The sequence below is a fragment of the Acanthisitta chloris genome, unplaced genomic scaffold (assembly GCF_000695815.1).
Source record: "Acanthisitta chloris isolate BGI_N310 unplaced genomic scaffold, ASM69581v1 scaffold8847, whole genome shotgun sequence".
Lineage (NCBI taxonomy): Eukaryota > Metazoa > Chordata > Aves > Passeriformes > Acanthisittidae > Acanthisitta > Acanthisitta chloris.
Genome location: NW_008680926.1, coordinates 48,560 through 64,718, shown reverse-complemented (window position 1 = coordinate 64,718; position 16,159 = coordinate 48,560). Strand labels below are relative to the sequence as shown.

The 16,159-nt window shown below is 37.8% G+C and overlaps 1 protein-coding gene across 1 annotated transcript in view; it reads left to right on the top strand.

Annotated features, from left to right (window-relative positions):
* The first annotated feature begins 5,169 nt into the window (after positions 1-5,169).
* The window catches only part of MAP3K7CL (MAP3K7 C-terminal like), a 34,745-nt gene continuing 23,755 nt past the window's right edge, over positions 5,170-16,159 (top strand). The window contains exons 1-3 of the mRNA XM_009077902.1: positions 5,170-5,534; positions 7,556-7,700; positions 8,203-8,311. Of these exons, the coding sequence (XP_009076150.1) occupies positions 8,242-8,311 (70 nt within the window). The 5' untranslated portion in view covers positions 5,170-5,534; positions 7,556-7,700; positions 8,203-8,241. The remainder of the gene's footprint in view (positions 5,535-7,555; positions 7,701-8,202; positions 8,312-16,159) is intronic.

Here is a 16,159-nt window from a genome sequence, read left to right as displayed (position 1 = left end):
TATAAAATTCAAATGTCATCAACCGCTAAGCTGTGGTAATACAAACTGTCCAGTCCTCTGTGCAAACAGCAGTCTACAACTTTTCAAGAATTGTGAGCTTTATTAATAGCTGGCTTTGTTCATTTTAAACCACCATGATTTTATTTATGGCTGTAAAACTGTAGGAACTGGGTGAATGGGATAGGAGTAATTTTATTTCAGGTAGTTCAATAGTAATTTTCTAATTTTGCAGTGTTTGAAGATTTGTAATACTTAAGTAGCAGACAAGTTGATGATCTAAATTGTAACCTGAAATGTACAATTTTCCCCAAAAAATCTATGTGCTGCCCCACATATGTTACAGCTTTTCTTATGATGCCATTGATGGGTGCTTGAGACTGCAGCCCTGTGTTTCAAAACTCTTCATCTGAAATGGACAGTTTTTAGACATTAAGATCATTAAGACTGCTCATCTAAAGGAACAGAATTCAAGGTATGATGAACCTTTATGCACAGATAGAGGTGTTGTGTTTTGCAAGATAAGAATCTTAAGGATTTTCATCAGGAGCCTGTAATTCTGGTAATTTAAGAGCAGTATTCCCTGCTGCCCCCCAGTGAAGGTGACATTCCTGTCACTCTCACATAGTATCATAGAATAGACTCATTGAATATCCTGATTTGGAAGGGACCCACAAAGATCATTGAAGTCCAACTTCTGACCCTAGACAGGACAAACCCAAGAATCATATCATGTGCCCAAGTGCATCATCCAAACACTTCTTGAACTCTGGCAGGCTTCAGGCTGTGACCACTTCCCTGGGGAGCTGTTCCAGTGCCCAACTGTAAGGGAACTTTAAAAAATGTTTATTTCAACACTGCCTGGCTTTGACAGCTTGTTGTATGGCAAAGACCTATACTGTTTACAGCAAAGCTTGCTGAGTTACAGGTTATCTCGGGCTATGGAAATCTCTGGCTGAGATAATGGGGCACCACTGTGCTCTGCTGCTGGATATTTCGCCACATTCTTCTACATGCTGATTTCTTCCTTATATGACACCAAAGCTTCATGAAGGAGTGTGTTGACTTGAAAGTCTCATGCATGTATCCATAAGAGCATGATGACTTCACCCATCATCAACAAGTGAGGCTATAATATCTTGTAGTGTCCTCTTCGGGTAAGTTCTTAAGTAAGGTAAGCTAAGCTTTCCCTTATGGAATGTCAACTCCAGTTGAAATGGAGTGATGACTCCACTTTTTCACAGATATGAGAGAATTATCTTTGTCTCTTTGGACTCTTGAATGTGGTTTAGTAGCACAATTGGCAAGCAAAATTGATGTATTTTTGCGTAAGTGCTGGCGTTTCCAGTTAGCCAATGCTAGCCAATGCTGGCTTTGACCATTTGGCTGCTGACCTCCCAGTGAATTATTGCACACTCTCTATGCATATCCTCCTTCATCATTCCCTGTTGAGATGACCCACCATCATTCTTCCCATAATTAGTTTCTAAAGGTTATTTCCATCTCTACACTAACGTGAGTGAAGTGTGTAAGTTTGCACCTGTTGATTTCTGACAATAGGGAAGCTTTTCCAGTAATATTTCTAACTTCAGCTTTCATCTTGTTTTTCATGCAGAGTTATGCAAGGATCTTTGGCAGCATCATATCTCAAAGGCTTCAGCTTCTCAGCAGAGTTAGCTTTTCACAATTTCTGTGTGGAGTTTGCTGTGGAAGGGCTGGAGTTTTTCACCAGTCAGGTTTTCAAATAATTCAAGATGTAGTTTTTTCCAGATGATCTTAAGGCAGGTGTAAAGTTGGTGGGTCAGCTCCTGTAAATCCACATTACCTTGACTGAGCCAATTCTTTAATTTCTCTGCAACAATCTCCTTTATTATATCTGTATGGTTCTATGTAAGTGAATTCAGCTGTTACATATCAGTTTGCCATTAATTATGAAGTTACTTATGGTCTGTTTTTCAAGTCAGTGCTCAGTGTGTTTCATGCTGGTGTTAATGATTTAATTTAATCTGATAGGGATCAGCCATTTCTGACTGTACAGCTTGAGGGAAAGTACATTATTTTACCTGTGTTAAAATACTACCTAGCAAGAAGACTGAAGGTAGTACCCATGAACAATATTGAAATGCTCTGTTGGTTGCTCCAGTTGTCAGGACTTGGGATGTTGGTCTGTGAGTGATTTTGTTCTGTGTTGCAGTTTCAGGCAATGCTTTATTTAAAAAAAAAAAATCTTCTTGGAACATCTTCCATATGCTAGAATATTTAAAGTGTGTTTTTAAATAGTGACTGGCAATCTGTGAAAACACCATTTTAGCATGAATGAGGTCATACACTACTAACATACTACTTATACTGGGAAAGTGAGATAAATTGAAAGTAGCACAGCTAAAAAAGGGAAGGCAACAGGTGTTTTATTAGATTGCAGATATTAGTTTTTTTAATATCTGTAGAATAACTGATACTTCATCTAAAACTTGTTGCAAATTTGCATGTTTCCACTACTGAATATCACTAAGTCCCAGTGTTCGCTTAAGGTGTTTTTTATTAATTAAACATGATATCCTTTTCTAACACATCACCAGTTTCATAATGTGATGCAGGATTGAAAGAATTTTGCTGGGGTACCAGGCATCTGATGACTCAGAGTATACTGAAAAGGAAACAGGGCAGGCTGTGCACAAAAAAAACCCCTCTGGAGTTATCAGCATTCTGTAATTTTCAGAGAGATGACTGTAATATGTATCTGCAACCTGTCAGAAAGAAGTATTTTTTGTGTTGCAAGAAATGTGAAAGTAGTTTGTTTTGGTGTACATATTTTAATCACCTATTTAGTAAGGAAGACAAGTGGGATTCATCTCTACCCCAAGCTGACGGTGCCTTTGACTGTTAATTTGAGCAAGACAAGGAAGTGAAGCATCCTGGACTTGAATTTTCCTGTTGTCTAAAATTGAGATCTTCCCTACTTTTTCTAATGAAGTAATTTAAAGAACCTTTTAAAATGTGCTGTTTAAATCCACGTTGTTGGGAGTTCTAGCACAAGCACTCCAATAATAAATGGATGATAAAACAATTCCAGTCAGATCATTCATCCTGATGCTTCACATTTGATGTTCTGTACACAGAATGCTATGATATGTTCACATTTTAAAAACATGCCACTTCCCATAAAGTAGTAGTTTCAGGTGACTAATCATTGAGTAAAGCACGGAAATGATATTTAAATGCAAATCAGGGGCCTTTTGGTTTGCACACTTTTGGATCTTAGTCCATCATTAAGTTTTCAGAAGCAGCACACTCCATAGAAGAAGAGTGTGCCTATTGAGTGAAATACAGGTAAAGCATATGTAATAATACAGATTTAACTAGAAACAGTGAGATTTAAAAAAACATGGATATAGTGGATACAAAATATAAACCGATGATGAACTCAATTTGCAAATGCACCTGCTATTTAAATTGAGTACAAGTGAAGTGTCAGTCTGGAAGCATGGAGTGTCAGAGCCATCTGGAAAAAACACCCCTGGGCTATTCAGACATCATTTCTGTCCAAGACCCTTAAAGTCATGGCTACTGAAAATTTGCATGTCTTAAGATTATGTATAGAGCACCTTTGTTAGGCTTTACTGTAATGACATGTGATGAAGGCAGTCATTCCATCCAAATGCCATCTGTCCATACAAAGCAGAAGAGTCTCTCATGATTTGGGGGAAACGCTGTCTCCATAAAAATTGATGCAGATTATTTTTAATGACTCCACCAGAGCCAAGAATTTTTGTATCTTCAAACAAATGCTTTCATAGTAATTGGACATGGAGATGCAGATCAATACCAACTGCTGATTATATGAGTTATATGATTATATGATTATTATGAGCATTGAGCTGTAGAATGTTATTTGCAATAGTGGTTTTGACCAGAGGTAAATCTGTCTTTAATCCCTTCCAAAAGAGACATATAGGGAGCAACCCTCAGTCTTCTCAGAAACACATCAGGAGAAGAGAAAATGGTCAGTGTAGTCAGAGGTGCAGTCATGCTTTCCACCAAGTCTTTGGGCCAGAGCCCATAGTGTGCTCTGAAATTATACTGCAGTTAAAGATGGCCTCAGGAAATACTGAATTCATGGTGTAGCTGCCTGATAGCCTCTCCCAGGTCGTTGCGGGGGGAAAAGCAGTGTGGCTAGGATATTTTTGCAGTTTAATAATTTTGAAGTATATAAAAGGTCTTTTGAGGCCACAAGGACAACTGCTGGCTTCCAGAGATTTGCCCTGATTAGATCAATCCTGGACTAGGGCCAGAAGGTGAGAGGGTGAGGAAGGATGAAAATTTGACTTCAGATCTTCATGTCTTTATTTGTCCTGCAACCTCTCTATATCTCAGCTGAGCCAAGAGAATCTAGGAATGTGTCTGCACAGATCTAGGTTAGATAAACTCTTTCCATTTGGAATTTAAAGATACGAAGTATACCTTCAAATACATTTTGAAATACAATGGGAGGAGAACCCCTTTTTCAAGCACAGAACAATAAAGATATTCTGTGTAATCATTCCGTAATTGCTGTCCATTTTTCTACATTTGTTCTAATGACTTTGATAGCAGTCAATCACAGAAGTCATGGAGACAGTACATGACTACAGAAAATAAAAGTCTAAGAATTTAGTCTCTTGTGATACTTCAAGATTAATTGCTTGCCTGTAGTTTCAAAACTGGAAAAAAAAAAGCTATTCAAAATCACACTAGGAAATCCACTGAGTTCAGTCAAATTGCTGATTGAGTCAGTTTCAGCTATCACTGCCATCACCAGCTGATCTATAAATACATTTGCTTTTACAGCTTATGCATTCTGAAATTTGCCTGTTGCCTCCTCAGAAGAGCAGGGCTAGTGTCTGCTCTTAAACAAGCCTGGCTTGGCCAAAGCCAACATGAACCTAGTCAAAGAGGCCAAGCCCATCCGTTGTTGTTAGCTTTGATAGTCACTGCTATCATTTGATAGTGTGCTCGTAGCTGTCCAAGTTGGCAGTGTCGGCCCAAGCTGATTGGAGCTGCAGACATTTTTGCTGACTGGAGTCATGCTATCTTTGCCAGTTTGCTGGAATAGAGACAGACACTGATTGGGTCATGCTGAAAACATTCCTGTCCTATGAAGCAAGTCTGTTTGTATTTCAGGTTTGCCAGGACTAATGAATTAAAAATCTTGGGCTCACCACAGCTTGCTGCTTAATAATGCCTGTGACAGAAGGATTTTTTCCTCCCTGAAGCGTGACAGCATTGTAATTCCTCGTCACTGGCAAGAGAGGAAGGAAAAGTGGAATTGTGGAGAAAAGTGGAAAAGGGTGATCTTTTGGGACAGCAAAGCCTATGGGAAGTGCAGGTAGCAGCATGTTACCCTGACAGCTGTCTCAGCTTCTCAGACCTTGTCAGTTTGTTGCTATGCAGCAGGTGCAGCCTTTTCTTTTATTGAAGCTTTATTCCATAAAGGCAACGACAAGCCAAGGCAGTGGCTGTCCCTGGATTATACAAGTGCAGACACTGCGCTAAGTGAGGTAAGGCAACAGGTGTGAAAACTGAACTAAATGGATACAGCTGTAACAGCATTTAATCTGACTTCTACTACAGATTTTTTACAGAGAAACGCCAGCCAGCTCTATAGGCTATTGTTGAGGAGAAGAGAGCAGCTCATTAAATCTCATTAAATTCCAGGTTGCCCACTCACCCTCATCTATGTCGACAGAGATACTGTTCTGCATGCATGGAGAAAGCAGGTGGGGAATTGGGGGCAGTTGGTCTGCATTTTTCCTGATATCACCTTGTTTGCATACAGGTTTCTTCCATCCCTCTCTGTTCTCTGTGCTTGCTTTTTGTGATGAAGAGCTTGAATATTCAGTATAAAAAGGAGTGAAGGGATAAATGCAGTATAAAAAAAATGAATAGCAGGGTAATTAAATTAAAGATAAGATTTTTTTTCTGGCTTGGGATAAAATGAAAACATTCTTTTGTGTTTTGATAGAATTCACCATTTCTTACAGAAAGGTATTGATTTTTGCCCTTACATAGTAGGTGGTTAAAAGACGTAATTTAAAAACATCGCACACCACAGAGTATATGACTAGTATGAAACAACAAATATAGCAATATTGTTATGGCAACTTTAAGACCTCCAGCAGAATGCACCGTTTTAATTTCTTAGGCTATGATGTGAAACAGTAAATATACTCTTATGTGGATGAGCACTTGATATAGTTGGCAGATGTCAGGGGAAAGTGTACCAACAACACAAAATGATGTTTCAAGGATCACTTAAAATCTCTTTGTCTTGGTTTGGTTTTTTTTTCTTTACCTTGTATTAGTAAGTAAGTATGGAAGGGAAATATGATAAGGAATTTTGCATTAGTAATTCTGTTGTTTTTCAAAAATAATGACATGTCTCATGTTTCTTATAAAGTGATGGGCTGAGGGGTGGCAGGAAGAGATCACTAATGCTCAGAAGGTAAAAGTTATTTAGTATGATGCAATGCACTTCAAAATAAAATGTTTCGGTTGACTCCAAGGTCTTTTCTTCAGCTCAAAAACATACATGGCTGCAATTTGTTTGACTATTTTTTGTCCAGATACCAGTTCAATTTTTGTGTGTCTTGAATATTAGAAATGGGGAGTTAAGAACAATCCCTGAAATCCTTTGTGTGTTAGCAGAAAGAGGCACTCTCAACTTCAAATAAGATTTATTCAAAGTGAGGATTTTAGATTATTTGTTGTTATTTCAAGAAAAGATTATGCACTTCAAATAACAAGTAACAATATCACTCTGAGAGCTAAATATCAAGACAGACAAAGCAAATAAACAAGAAATGCTGAAATGAATGGACCCAGTGCCAATTTGATCCTCTTCCACTGATTGCATGCAGTGATGCCAGGGAAGTGTTTGATTGTGTACCACCAAGGAAGATTATGATCGTAAAATATTGTTCTGTTCTATTGACTTTTTGAACCTGACAAATAATTGAGTGTAAATTAGAATAAGTTGGGATTTCCATGCAATACAATAACTACTGAAAAACTGCAAGACTTGCTTTAGGAAACTGGCTTTTCTTTTCACTAGCTAAATGCTCTGTTGTCCGCTGATGAATTTGGTTTCTAATTGAGTATGAAGATTTTATGGTAATTTAAAAGCTACTCTCATAATTGTCCACATCATTGGTATGAATACAATGTGCTCTGGATAGCATAGTCTTGAGTCCTAAAATAATTTATGGGGAGATCTTTTGCAGGCATGAAGTCCCACTGTTCTCCACATATGGAGCTGATCAGAGATTAATAGCTGTGAATTTTAGCAGTTTTGTTCTAGATAATCAAGAAGATTTTTTGCATTCAGCTATTCAAATAGAGTTTGACCAAAACTGTTCATGCAGAAGGTTAAATATACATAGTAGAGCTCTGACTATAACGTTTGAGTCAGTAGAGATGTTTTAATTATACCATTAGAGATCAATAGTAGCTAATTCTTTTGTTGCTCAGCAATTCTTTAGTGCTATGTTTGAAATGAACAAACAGTTTTCTTAATGGACAGGGTTTCGTCTCAGTAAAACCACTGTTTGGAATTGGTGGTCTCAGAAGAAAGACGGAGGACGGAATAAGGTCCCAGTCCAGGAGCCAAACTCATGCAGACAGACCCCTACACCTGCACTGACTTCCACTGAAGAATCACCACCAAGGTTTGGAGACCTTGTAACTTTCTGGCCATTAAGTGTGTGACTATCAGGCACAGTTGGAGTGGGGAAGTATGGGTGGAAGGTGGGAGGATGGGTCCCTCCTCATTGACACCATGTGGAGTGGTGTGCACATTCCCCATCACATGGCAGGCTTGGGGTCATGTTACTCTCAACTCTCCACCCCTTCTTCCTTCTTCACCTTCAGAACTAGACAGCATTGACAGAGTCAAGGCTTGCTGAAGGGGCAATGGCAGGGAGCAAGCAGGTGAGGAGAGGGGAAGCTTCCTTTGCTATCATTCTTTCTAATCTAGAAATGGCCTCTGCACTGAATTTCACTTAAATCCATTTTAAATGGAAAAGTGAAATGGCACTCCCTTGACTTTGATTCCAAACATTGCTTAGCTAGAATGGTGAAGGTAGCTGTGAGTGCATGAAAAGCTTGAAAACGCATTTGTTGAATGATGTCACATGCTCTGTAATAAATATATTGTTTATATTATTGCAGCTGGAACAAACAAGTAAAAGCATTGACTCAAGTGCCCACATGATCACCACGGCCAGGGTACCTGCTGATAAGCCAGTACGAATTGCCTTCAGCCTGAATGACTCCCCAGGTACAGTTTAATTTACGGAGTATACAACAATGAAATAATTCCTTTTAAATTTTACATGTACTTACCAGTGTTTACAGTATCAAATGTAATCCAGTGTAATGAGTGGATTTTTTTCCTGAGTGATAGCATGTGATCAGTTTCCCTGTCTGATAACTTTTAATGATTCCATTAACAATTTCATTAGACTAAACCTACTAGATTGACGGTTTAGATCTTAGCTTTCTTTCAGTGATTTGTGGAATATACTTAGGACTATAATTAACTATCGAATTTACCTGCACTTGCAGTATGTCCAATTTTATGGAATTGTAAAACAAGAATAGTAAAAGGACATTTTTAGATGAGCCTAAAGCAGGAAGAGAGTTTTCATTTAGCAGGAAGGTTGGAAAGTGCTGCACATGCCCAACTTGGTGGAAGGTTTCAGGAAACGGATGCCCCACATGGCATGTTCTCTGAGAAAGCAGCAGAAATTTCATTGACATTTATCCTGTCAGCTAGTGCTGATGGGGCATTAATTTCCCCAAACATGCTCTGTACATACATGAATGCTTTGGCCTTTGGCGTAGCTAAATATTATTAGTTTGCACCTTCAATATTATTAAGGTCCAGAGAACTGTTTCCAAACAATCAAAGGTCAGAATGCAATAAAGTAAATAGGAAGCTGAAAAGCATCCCAGAAAGGTTGGCTGTTGCTTTTGCTAAAGGTGAGTGCCTGGAGTCAGGGCTGAGATGTGTATTATGGCATGAAGTAGAAGGGTCTCTGATAAGGATTACTGAAACCCTCTGCTGTTGGGGGCTCTACGGGGCCATATGCATTGTAGGATAATGTGTGAGGTTGCTTCCTGAGCTTTGTGTGAACAAAATCTCAGCTCAAATACATTTTTTAAATTTTAAAAATATTTTAGAACATGCATTATCTTTCCTAGGTAATTGTTGTGTGGTATTCATTTGCAGCTACAATACTGAGATACAATCTCATTCCCTAAGCAAGGGAATTAAAAACCAAACATCTTCATATATTATTGAACTTAACTTTCAGCTTATAAAGATGAGTGACACAGAAAGATTGGGACAAGGAATATAAAGAAACATGATTATCTGTGCACCCTATTTCATAAATGAAATTTGATTACAGAAAACAATAAATCATTCTCATCTCTCAAGATACAGTCACATGATAAATTTCTTACAGGAATTACAGCAAAGATAGGTCTTGAAGAGAGGTGTAAAAAGAAAGGGCAGTGCTCTTATAAATTGTGGAAAAAGGATGCTTATGTGAGACACTGAAAACAAGTCAGGGAAAGCTGAGACCATGAGAAAATCAAAGAGAGCAGAGTGGTTTGTGACAAGAGACGGCAGTAGGAAATGACAAAGTTGTGAATAGCTTGGAAGAAAGGAACATGAAAGGCAGGAAGCCTAGCTTCCTTAACATTGCATCATATTTTATTTTTTGCTTTTCTATCCTGCTAATCATTGCAGCCTCTCTCTTAATGGTTACGAAAATAAACTCAGTTACAGAAAGGTAATCTTTTTCTGTTACATATTGTTAAACTGTTGTAGAATTTTGAATCCTTTATTGCATATGTACAAGTGTTCTGCAGTGCACAATCCTGAATCTTCATGAGTACTGGTAAAAAAAAATATCTACCAGTAGAGTGAGTGCCACGTTCTCCTCTTCATTACATCCCTTTTGGGGGCTACCAGGATGTCTAAACCAGCATATTGTTTTACCACATCACAAGAATTTCAAGAGTTATTATGTCTGATATATTTAAAGAAGCCAAAGGAAATAAACTTTTTACAGGTATGAAAATTCCCAGCAAGTCATAGCTGAATCAAGAGAGTACAAACATGTGTTTAACACCCTTTGGTGAACTGCAAAAGCATTCAACAGATAGACCTTTAGGTATAGGTGGTTGGGGGTTTTTTCCTTACTTTTTTGTATTTCTTTAATCTTTTTTTCCCCTTGACAAGGCTATTTGTTTTCAGTTCAAACACGAGTTACCTTCTGTGTGATAGTAAAGCATCAGGTGAGGCTTGGGCACTGCTAGGGTACGGTAAGTTCTTCAGCAGGGCTAAGTGGTGAGGAAATCTGTCTGACTTAAGCTTTTCCTTAAATTCTACCTCACTTGAAAGGCACAGTGACACACATTTTGCCAAGAAAGGCTGCATTGTCCTTCCGGGTGCTGTACAACTGCTTACTAGGAGGAACTGGCAGCATAACTGGATATAAAAAGGGGAAATGGAATGTTTCTTCTGGGTGGCAATTATCTCACTGGCTAGGATTGTAACCAAGCAGTGGGTGTGAGGAGCAGTGAAAGGAGAAACTGCTCTCAACTCATGAGAAGAAATTACTTTGTGTTAACTGACCTACAAGACCAAAGCCAGCTTATTCTGAGTGTACAAGAAATAATTTAATTGTGTTACATTATTTGTCAGTCAACAGCTGATGACTGAAATCCTGGCCAGCTTTGTGCAGTATTTTTAATGTGAAAGTAGGCTAACCAGTTCCTTAAAAGTCTCAGGAGCAGCCCCTCAGCAGGTGCTATATAAGAAGACAGTTTTATTGTGTATCTCTTATTCCTGTATATATAGATGTCTATGTTTGGCTCTTTCACTCAAGTTCACTAAGCTGGCATCAAACATAGGTTTCCTCGGGTGTGTCTGCACACCGTATTGCACCAGTTTGACTTAAGGTACCATTTTAAATTAATGAATTGGAAACATTATTTTGGCCTCTTACATCACTTGGAAACTAATGCAACTTGAACTGAATATGGTGTTCCAAGATTTAAATAAGTGTTCCAAAGTTGAAAATTCATTGTGGTTTATCAACATCAACTTCATTTAACTGGTGAAATTAAATATGTCCTCATTTTTATCACTCTTGTTTATGAATATATTAAGATACAATGCTTATAACAGGAACTTCATGGAATTTAGACAAGTGGATTTGTTTTATGTAATAGTTTGAGGGGAAGAATAAAAACTAGAATAAAACTTGAATGTAGCTGTAAAGTCCTGCTTGTGACATGTAGTGATGAATGATTGGATTTGAAATTATTAGTGAGTTCTTTTGTTTGCAGTCTGTCTATCTCTGATAGCGCTTTCCAGAAAAATCATTGACAACAGTGGAACAGTATAATATTTTTGCAAGCATAGCAAATTTCTTATTTTACTCTCTTTATGCTCATTATCCTAGTGACCACAAAGAATTTTTTGCTTTTCTAATTGACCATGCAAGACTATTTTGCAATGATTGCTTTTTGAAAAGCAACCTTCAAATCCCTACTCCATCCTCATTTTGGCTGTAATGGCATCAGAGGTTTGCCTGCACATAATGTATTGGTTGAAAACCAGTGAGGATTGCTAAAATATATGGCTAAAATTTACAAAACTAGTTTCTTAAAACAACACCCTAACTACAAGAAAGATGCTTGGTCTTGGGGGAATTAGGCAGAAACTTAGGAGAGCTACCCTCAAAGGGATATTCATCCGAAGATGCTTTCAGGCTTGGGTGTAGGTATATGGAGTAAGAGGTTTTTACTCTTATGTCTTCTGTTATGGGCTGTTTCTATTTTCGGGAGGTCCACAGCTCTTATTATTGAACAAGCCTTCACATCCTATTCCCGGGCGAGGCAGTGACCATTCCCCACTATTTTCTGAGTGAGGTAACTGCAAGGTTGTGTAAGGTCATGTCAGGCAGGGCTGGGAGCTTCATGCAGTGTGCCAAGTTGCAGTCACTTAGCCACACAGCCTTCCAGGATGAATTAGATGAGTCTATGCTTGTCTGTCAGTATCCAGGGCTGGGGCTGCTGCATCTCACCATCCTCCTAGGTCAAAGACTGGACTCCCAACACACAGTTTTCCTGGGTCATCCTGCTGCAAGTTGCTGTGCTTGCAGTTGAGTTTAAGCACTTTTCCTCTGTAAGGGCTGATCCACTTGCAGAATAACAACCTACTTATGTTACCAATTTAATTCTTTAATTTTGGAGGAAAAGATCTGAATACATTTGCCCACACATGTAGGAGAAAAAAATTGTACATGATTGTATAATTAAATACTGGATCCTAACTCAGTTACTCAAGGAAGCAGTGTGATTAGCATTTCCTAAGTTTTGAGTGCTTGATTTAGCAACATTAATGTGCTTTCAACACATTTAAATTTTTATATTCTACTTCTGTCTATCTTTGTGAAGGTCACAGAGAAACCAATGTGCCAGTTTATGCTGCAAGTAAATCAGATGTTGTTCTTAAAAGATTTAGTGCCTGTAGCCTATGGTTCAGCTAAATGGAACAGCTAAACAGGAAGAAATTTGGGTGTTACACTTCACAGACAGCAACATGTGAAGGATTTCTCTCATTTGTCTACATGATGGAAATCTGGAATATTGGAATCTCCAGGAGGCCAGAACATGGCTAAATAAGTAAAGCTTTCCTGAAAGCAAAATTCATTATCAAATGTGCAACATTAGCATATGTCAGAGGACATTGCTGATAAGTAGTAAGCCCTTTGTATGAAGACAGTCAGTCTCAATACAGTTCAGATGCTCTCTATTATAATGCCAGTTTTCTGCCACAAGCAAAGTAAGCATCAGAACATGATGAAACAAATATGAAAATCAAACTTTTCTGTGCATTTGAACCAGTCATTGGTTAAAAACCCATCAATTGTTCATCTTGTAATCAGGGTACAGGTCTAAGTATATAGGGCACTTTTAAATATAGAACTTCAAAATTAGGTTTGGGATCTACTGAAAATCAGGAAGTGCTAGCTACTCATTTAGAAATCATGCAACAGATACATTAACTTAGGGGCCTGTAATGAAATCCCTGGTCTGATTCTTTCACATCACAGATTAGTGCTGTTGAGTTTGCCGGGATAGCCATAACATCCACATGGTTTTCCTCCTTTCTTGTTTCCTTTTGACCAGAACCTTGACTCATTTTCAGGTGCATGAGTTGTTGTGATTTTTGAAAAATATTTTTATTTTTAAATAAAATATGTTTTCAACATCCAGCTTGAATTAGAAATCCTTTTTCTTTATGAGTGATAGTGAAGGAAGCAGTAAAATAGTGACCAGGGGTGAGATGCTGTTTGTATGTGCTGAAGAATCAGCCTGGAAACTTTCAGAGTTTAGTGGTACAGAAAAGCCACTAACTTTATTGTAAAGAGGATCTTTGATTATATCAGTAATTCCTTATAATCATATAGGCACTCATTAAAAATTGGTAAGGAATTGAGAAAAGGAGAAAAAGATATCTCTGAATTCTGTTGTCTAGTTAAGGAGTAGAAAATAACAAATATGGACAGATAAGGGGATATTTATGAGTGTTTTGATATTCAGAATATTTTCATTGACATTTCAGATATTTCTTGTTTCAGTAGATTTTTAAGGCTAAAAGTCAATGTGATATTTCCCAATCTTCTGTGTAACATCCAGTGTTCAAGCTTGTAAGGGTGAAGATTGGAAAAAAATGCAAGGGTTTCTATCTTTCCTCTTGACTTTCTGAAAACATCCCCAAAAATGTTTTAGGAGGCAAATGATTGCTTTCATTTGCTTTCCCCTTGTGTGAAATTTAAACATGTTTAGTTTTTACCAAGTGATTTTTGTTGCTATTGTTGTGGTTGTTGCTTTGACAACAGTGAAATACAGACTGACCTGAGGCAGTAATTTATTTCACTGAAATTCACTGAAATTCACTGAAAAATATTTCACTGAAAGTCTTTTGTTGCCCTTGTTTGTGGAAAATAAGATTGCAGCTAGCTATGAGGATTTCTGTTAATTTTTGTAAACTAAATATTCAATTGAAAATTTCAAAAGAGCCACAGAGAATTAGGAACTCAGGAAAATTTCAAGGCACTGAAGTCCCCAGCATTTCTTGATGGTGTTCTGCACATCAGATGATGATTTAAGCAAGTCTTAAACTAGTATATCTAAAAAAAACCCATAGCAGCTGTTCAATAGATGCTAGGGCAGGCCCATTATTAAATGTACTATGGTATGCCGTAATGGTTAGGATACCAGTATGTTCTATTTTTAGTACCATTGACTCAGTCACTTGAGTTCAAAAAATAAGCAGCGAACATCTGTTTATTGAAAGGATTTCCTCCATATTAATTTCTGTCTCCATTCCATCCTTTATAAAATACTTCCAAACTTTTTTTATTTGTTCTTTTAAGAGGATAATCCAGTCTATTTTCTAACGTTTTGACAGTGCATTAATATCATTTGCTTATTAGTAGCTGATGAGGTAAAAAAGTGATTAATGTTTCTTCAAAATTCTTTTTTTGAAGAATTTGAAGTGTTGCTTTTGCTATGTTTTTCTTAATGTTCAAAATGTTCAAGATCCCTCCTTAGAGTTACTGTACCAGAGGTTTTACTGCTGGAATTGTCAAAACAAATAGCAGCTTAACTGTCGACCACAACTCTGGTCCAATATCTCTGTCAGAATATTTAACAGCTATTCAGCCAAATACTTGTAGAGCAGCTGTACCCCTAGTCCGACTGGGTATTATTCTGTCCTTCCTTTTAGCCTGGCCATATGATTCATCTTTCTTCTTTTAGAATATCAGTCTATTTATAAATATTGTACAAGAAAGCAACAGCAAATTAAAGGTAAACAGTTGCATATGAGCATGATACGATTGTATACAATTAAAGCAATTTAAGTATTTCTCAGAATGGACATGTTTGGAATAGTGTGAAAAATGAAGGAAGTATACACTACATGTGTATGACTTTTTGGTAACACTAGCAAGACCCTTACCCCAGGAAAATATAAGAACTTCACTTAGTTTTCTGAGGAAGTTCAAAAGCTTTTTCTTTTGTATCATTGTACTTTTTTCCTCTCTGGGCATCCCTTCCTAGGGGCTGCCCAGCTCTAGCTGTGCTAGTAAAGTAAGGCTCTGACCATGTGTCAGTCAGTATATTGATTTGTCATAGGATAAGGCAACTTATTTTATTTTTCCCCCTAACCTCCTTTGCTGTATGACTATGGAGGGCAGGATGAAGAGATATCAACTATTTGACAAATAATTCAGATCCTAGTCTGTACCCTTCAAGAATATTTAAAATCCTTTGATACATGGTCCTCTTAATCTTGTTGGGGGTTTGTTGCCGTGCACAAGTTTGCCAGCAAACAGAATGTTGCAGGATCGGAACTGTATAAGCATTTTCTCCTATGAGAGCCATCCTTGTTTGACTTTGACACATTGCAAATAACTGACTGTAAACTAATAGTAACATTCTCCTCACCTCCCGTAACCAGTAGTAAGATGCGTAAACAGTCATCACAATCCAATGCAAAACTGATAGTGTGAAAGTCACTGAGAAAGAAATATTGCAGTGGCTAGCTGTAATGTATGATTCATATTTCTGATCTCAGTCCAGCTACTAGTGAGTAGGTGTCCGCATCACAACAGTGATGTAACTGGCACAGTCTGTTCCACCTTTGCTATTAGCCTGTACTAAAAATAAATAAATAAATAAATAACATGGTTTGGCTTGTTGTCGTTGTTGAACTAACTCGAGCCCATAAGGATTTTATTGGATAGATTAAAGACATTTCTCTGGAGCATGGGGAAACATATGATGCCTTCCCCATTCTAATCATGTCTGTGCAGGTAACAGTCTTCATAGAATTATAGGACCATAGAATGGTTTTGGTTGGGAGGAACCTTAAAGATCATCCAGTTCCAAACCCCCTGCCATGGGCAGGGCCACATTACACTAGAGCAGATTTCTCAGAGCTCCATCCAACCTGGCCTTGAACACTTTCAGAGGTGGGGCGTACATAGCTTCTCTGGACAAGGTGTCTGTGCAGGTAACAGTCTTCATAGAATTA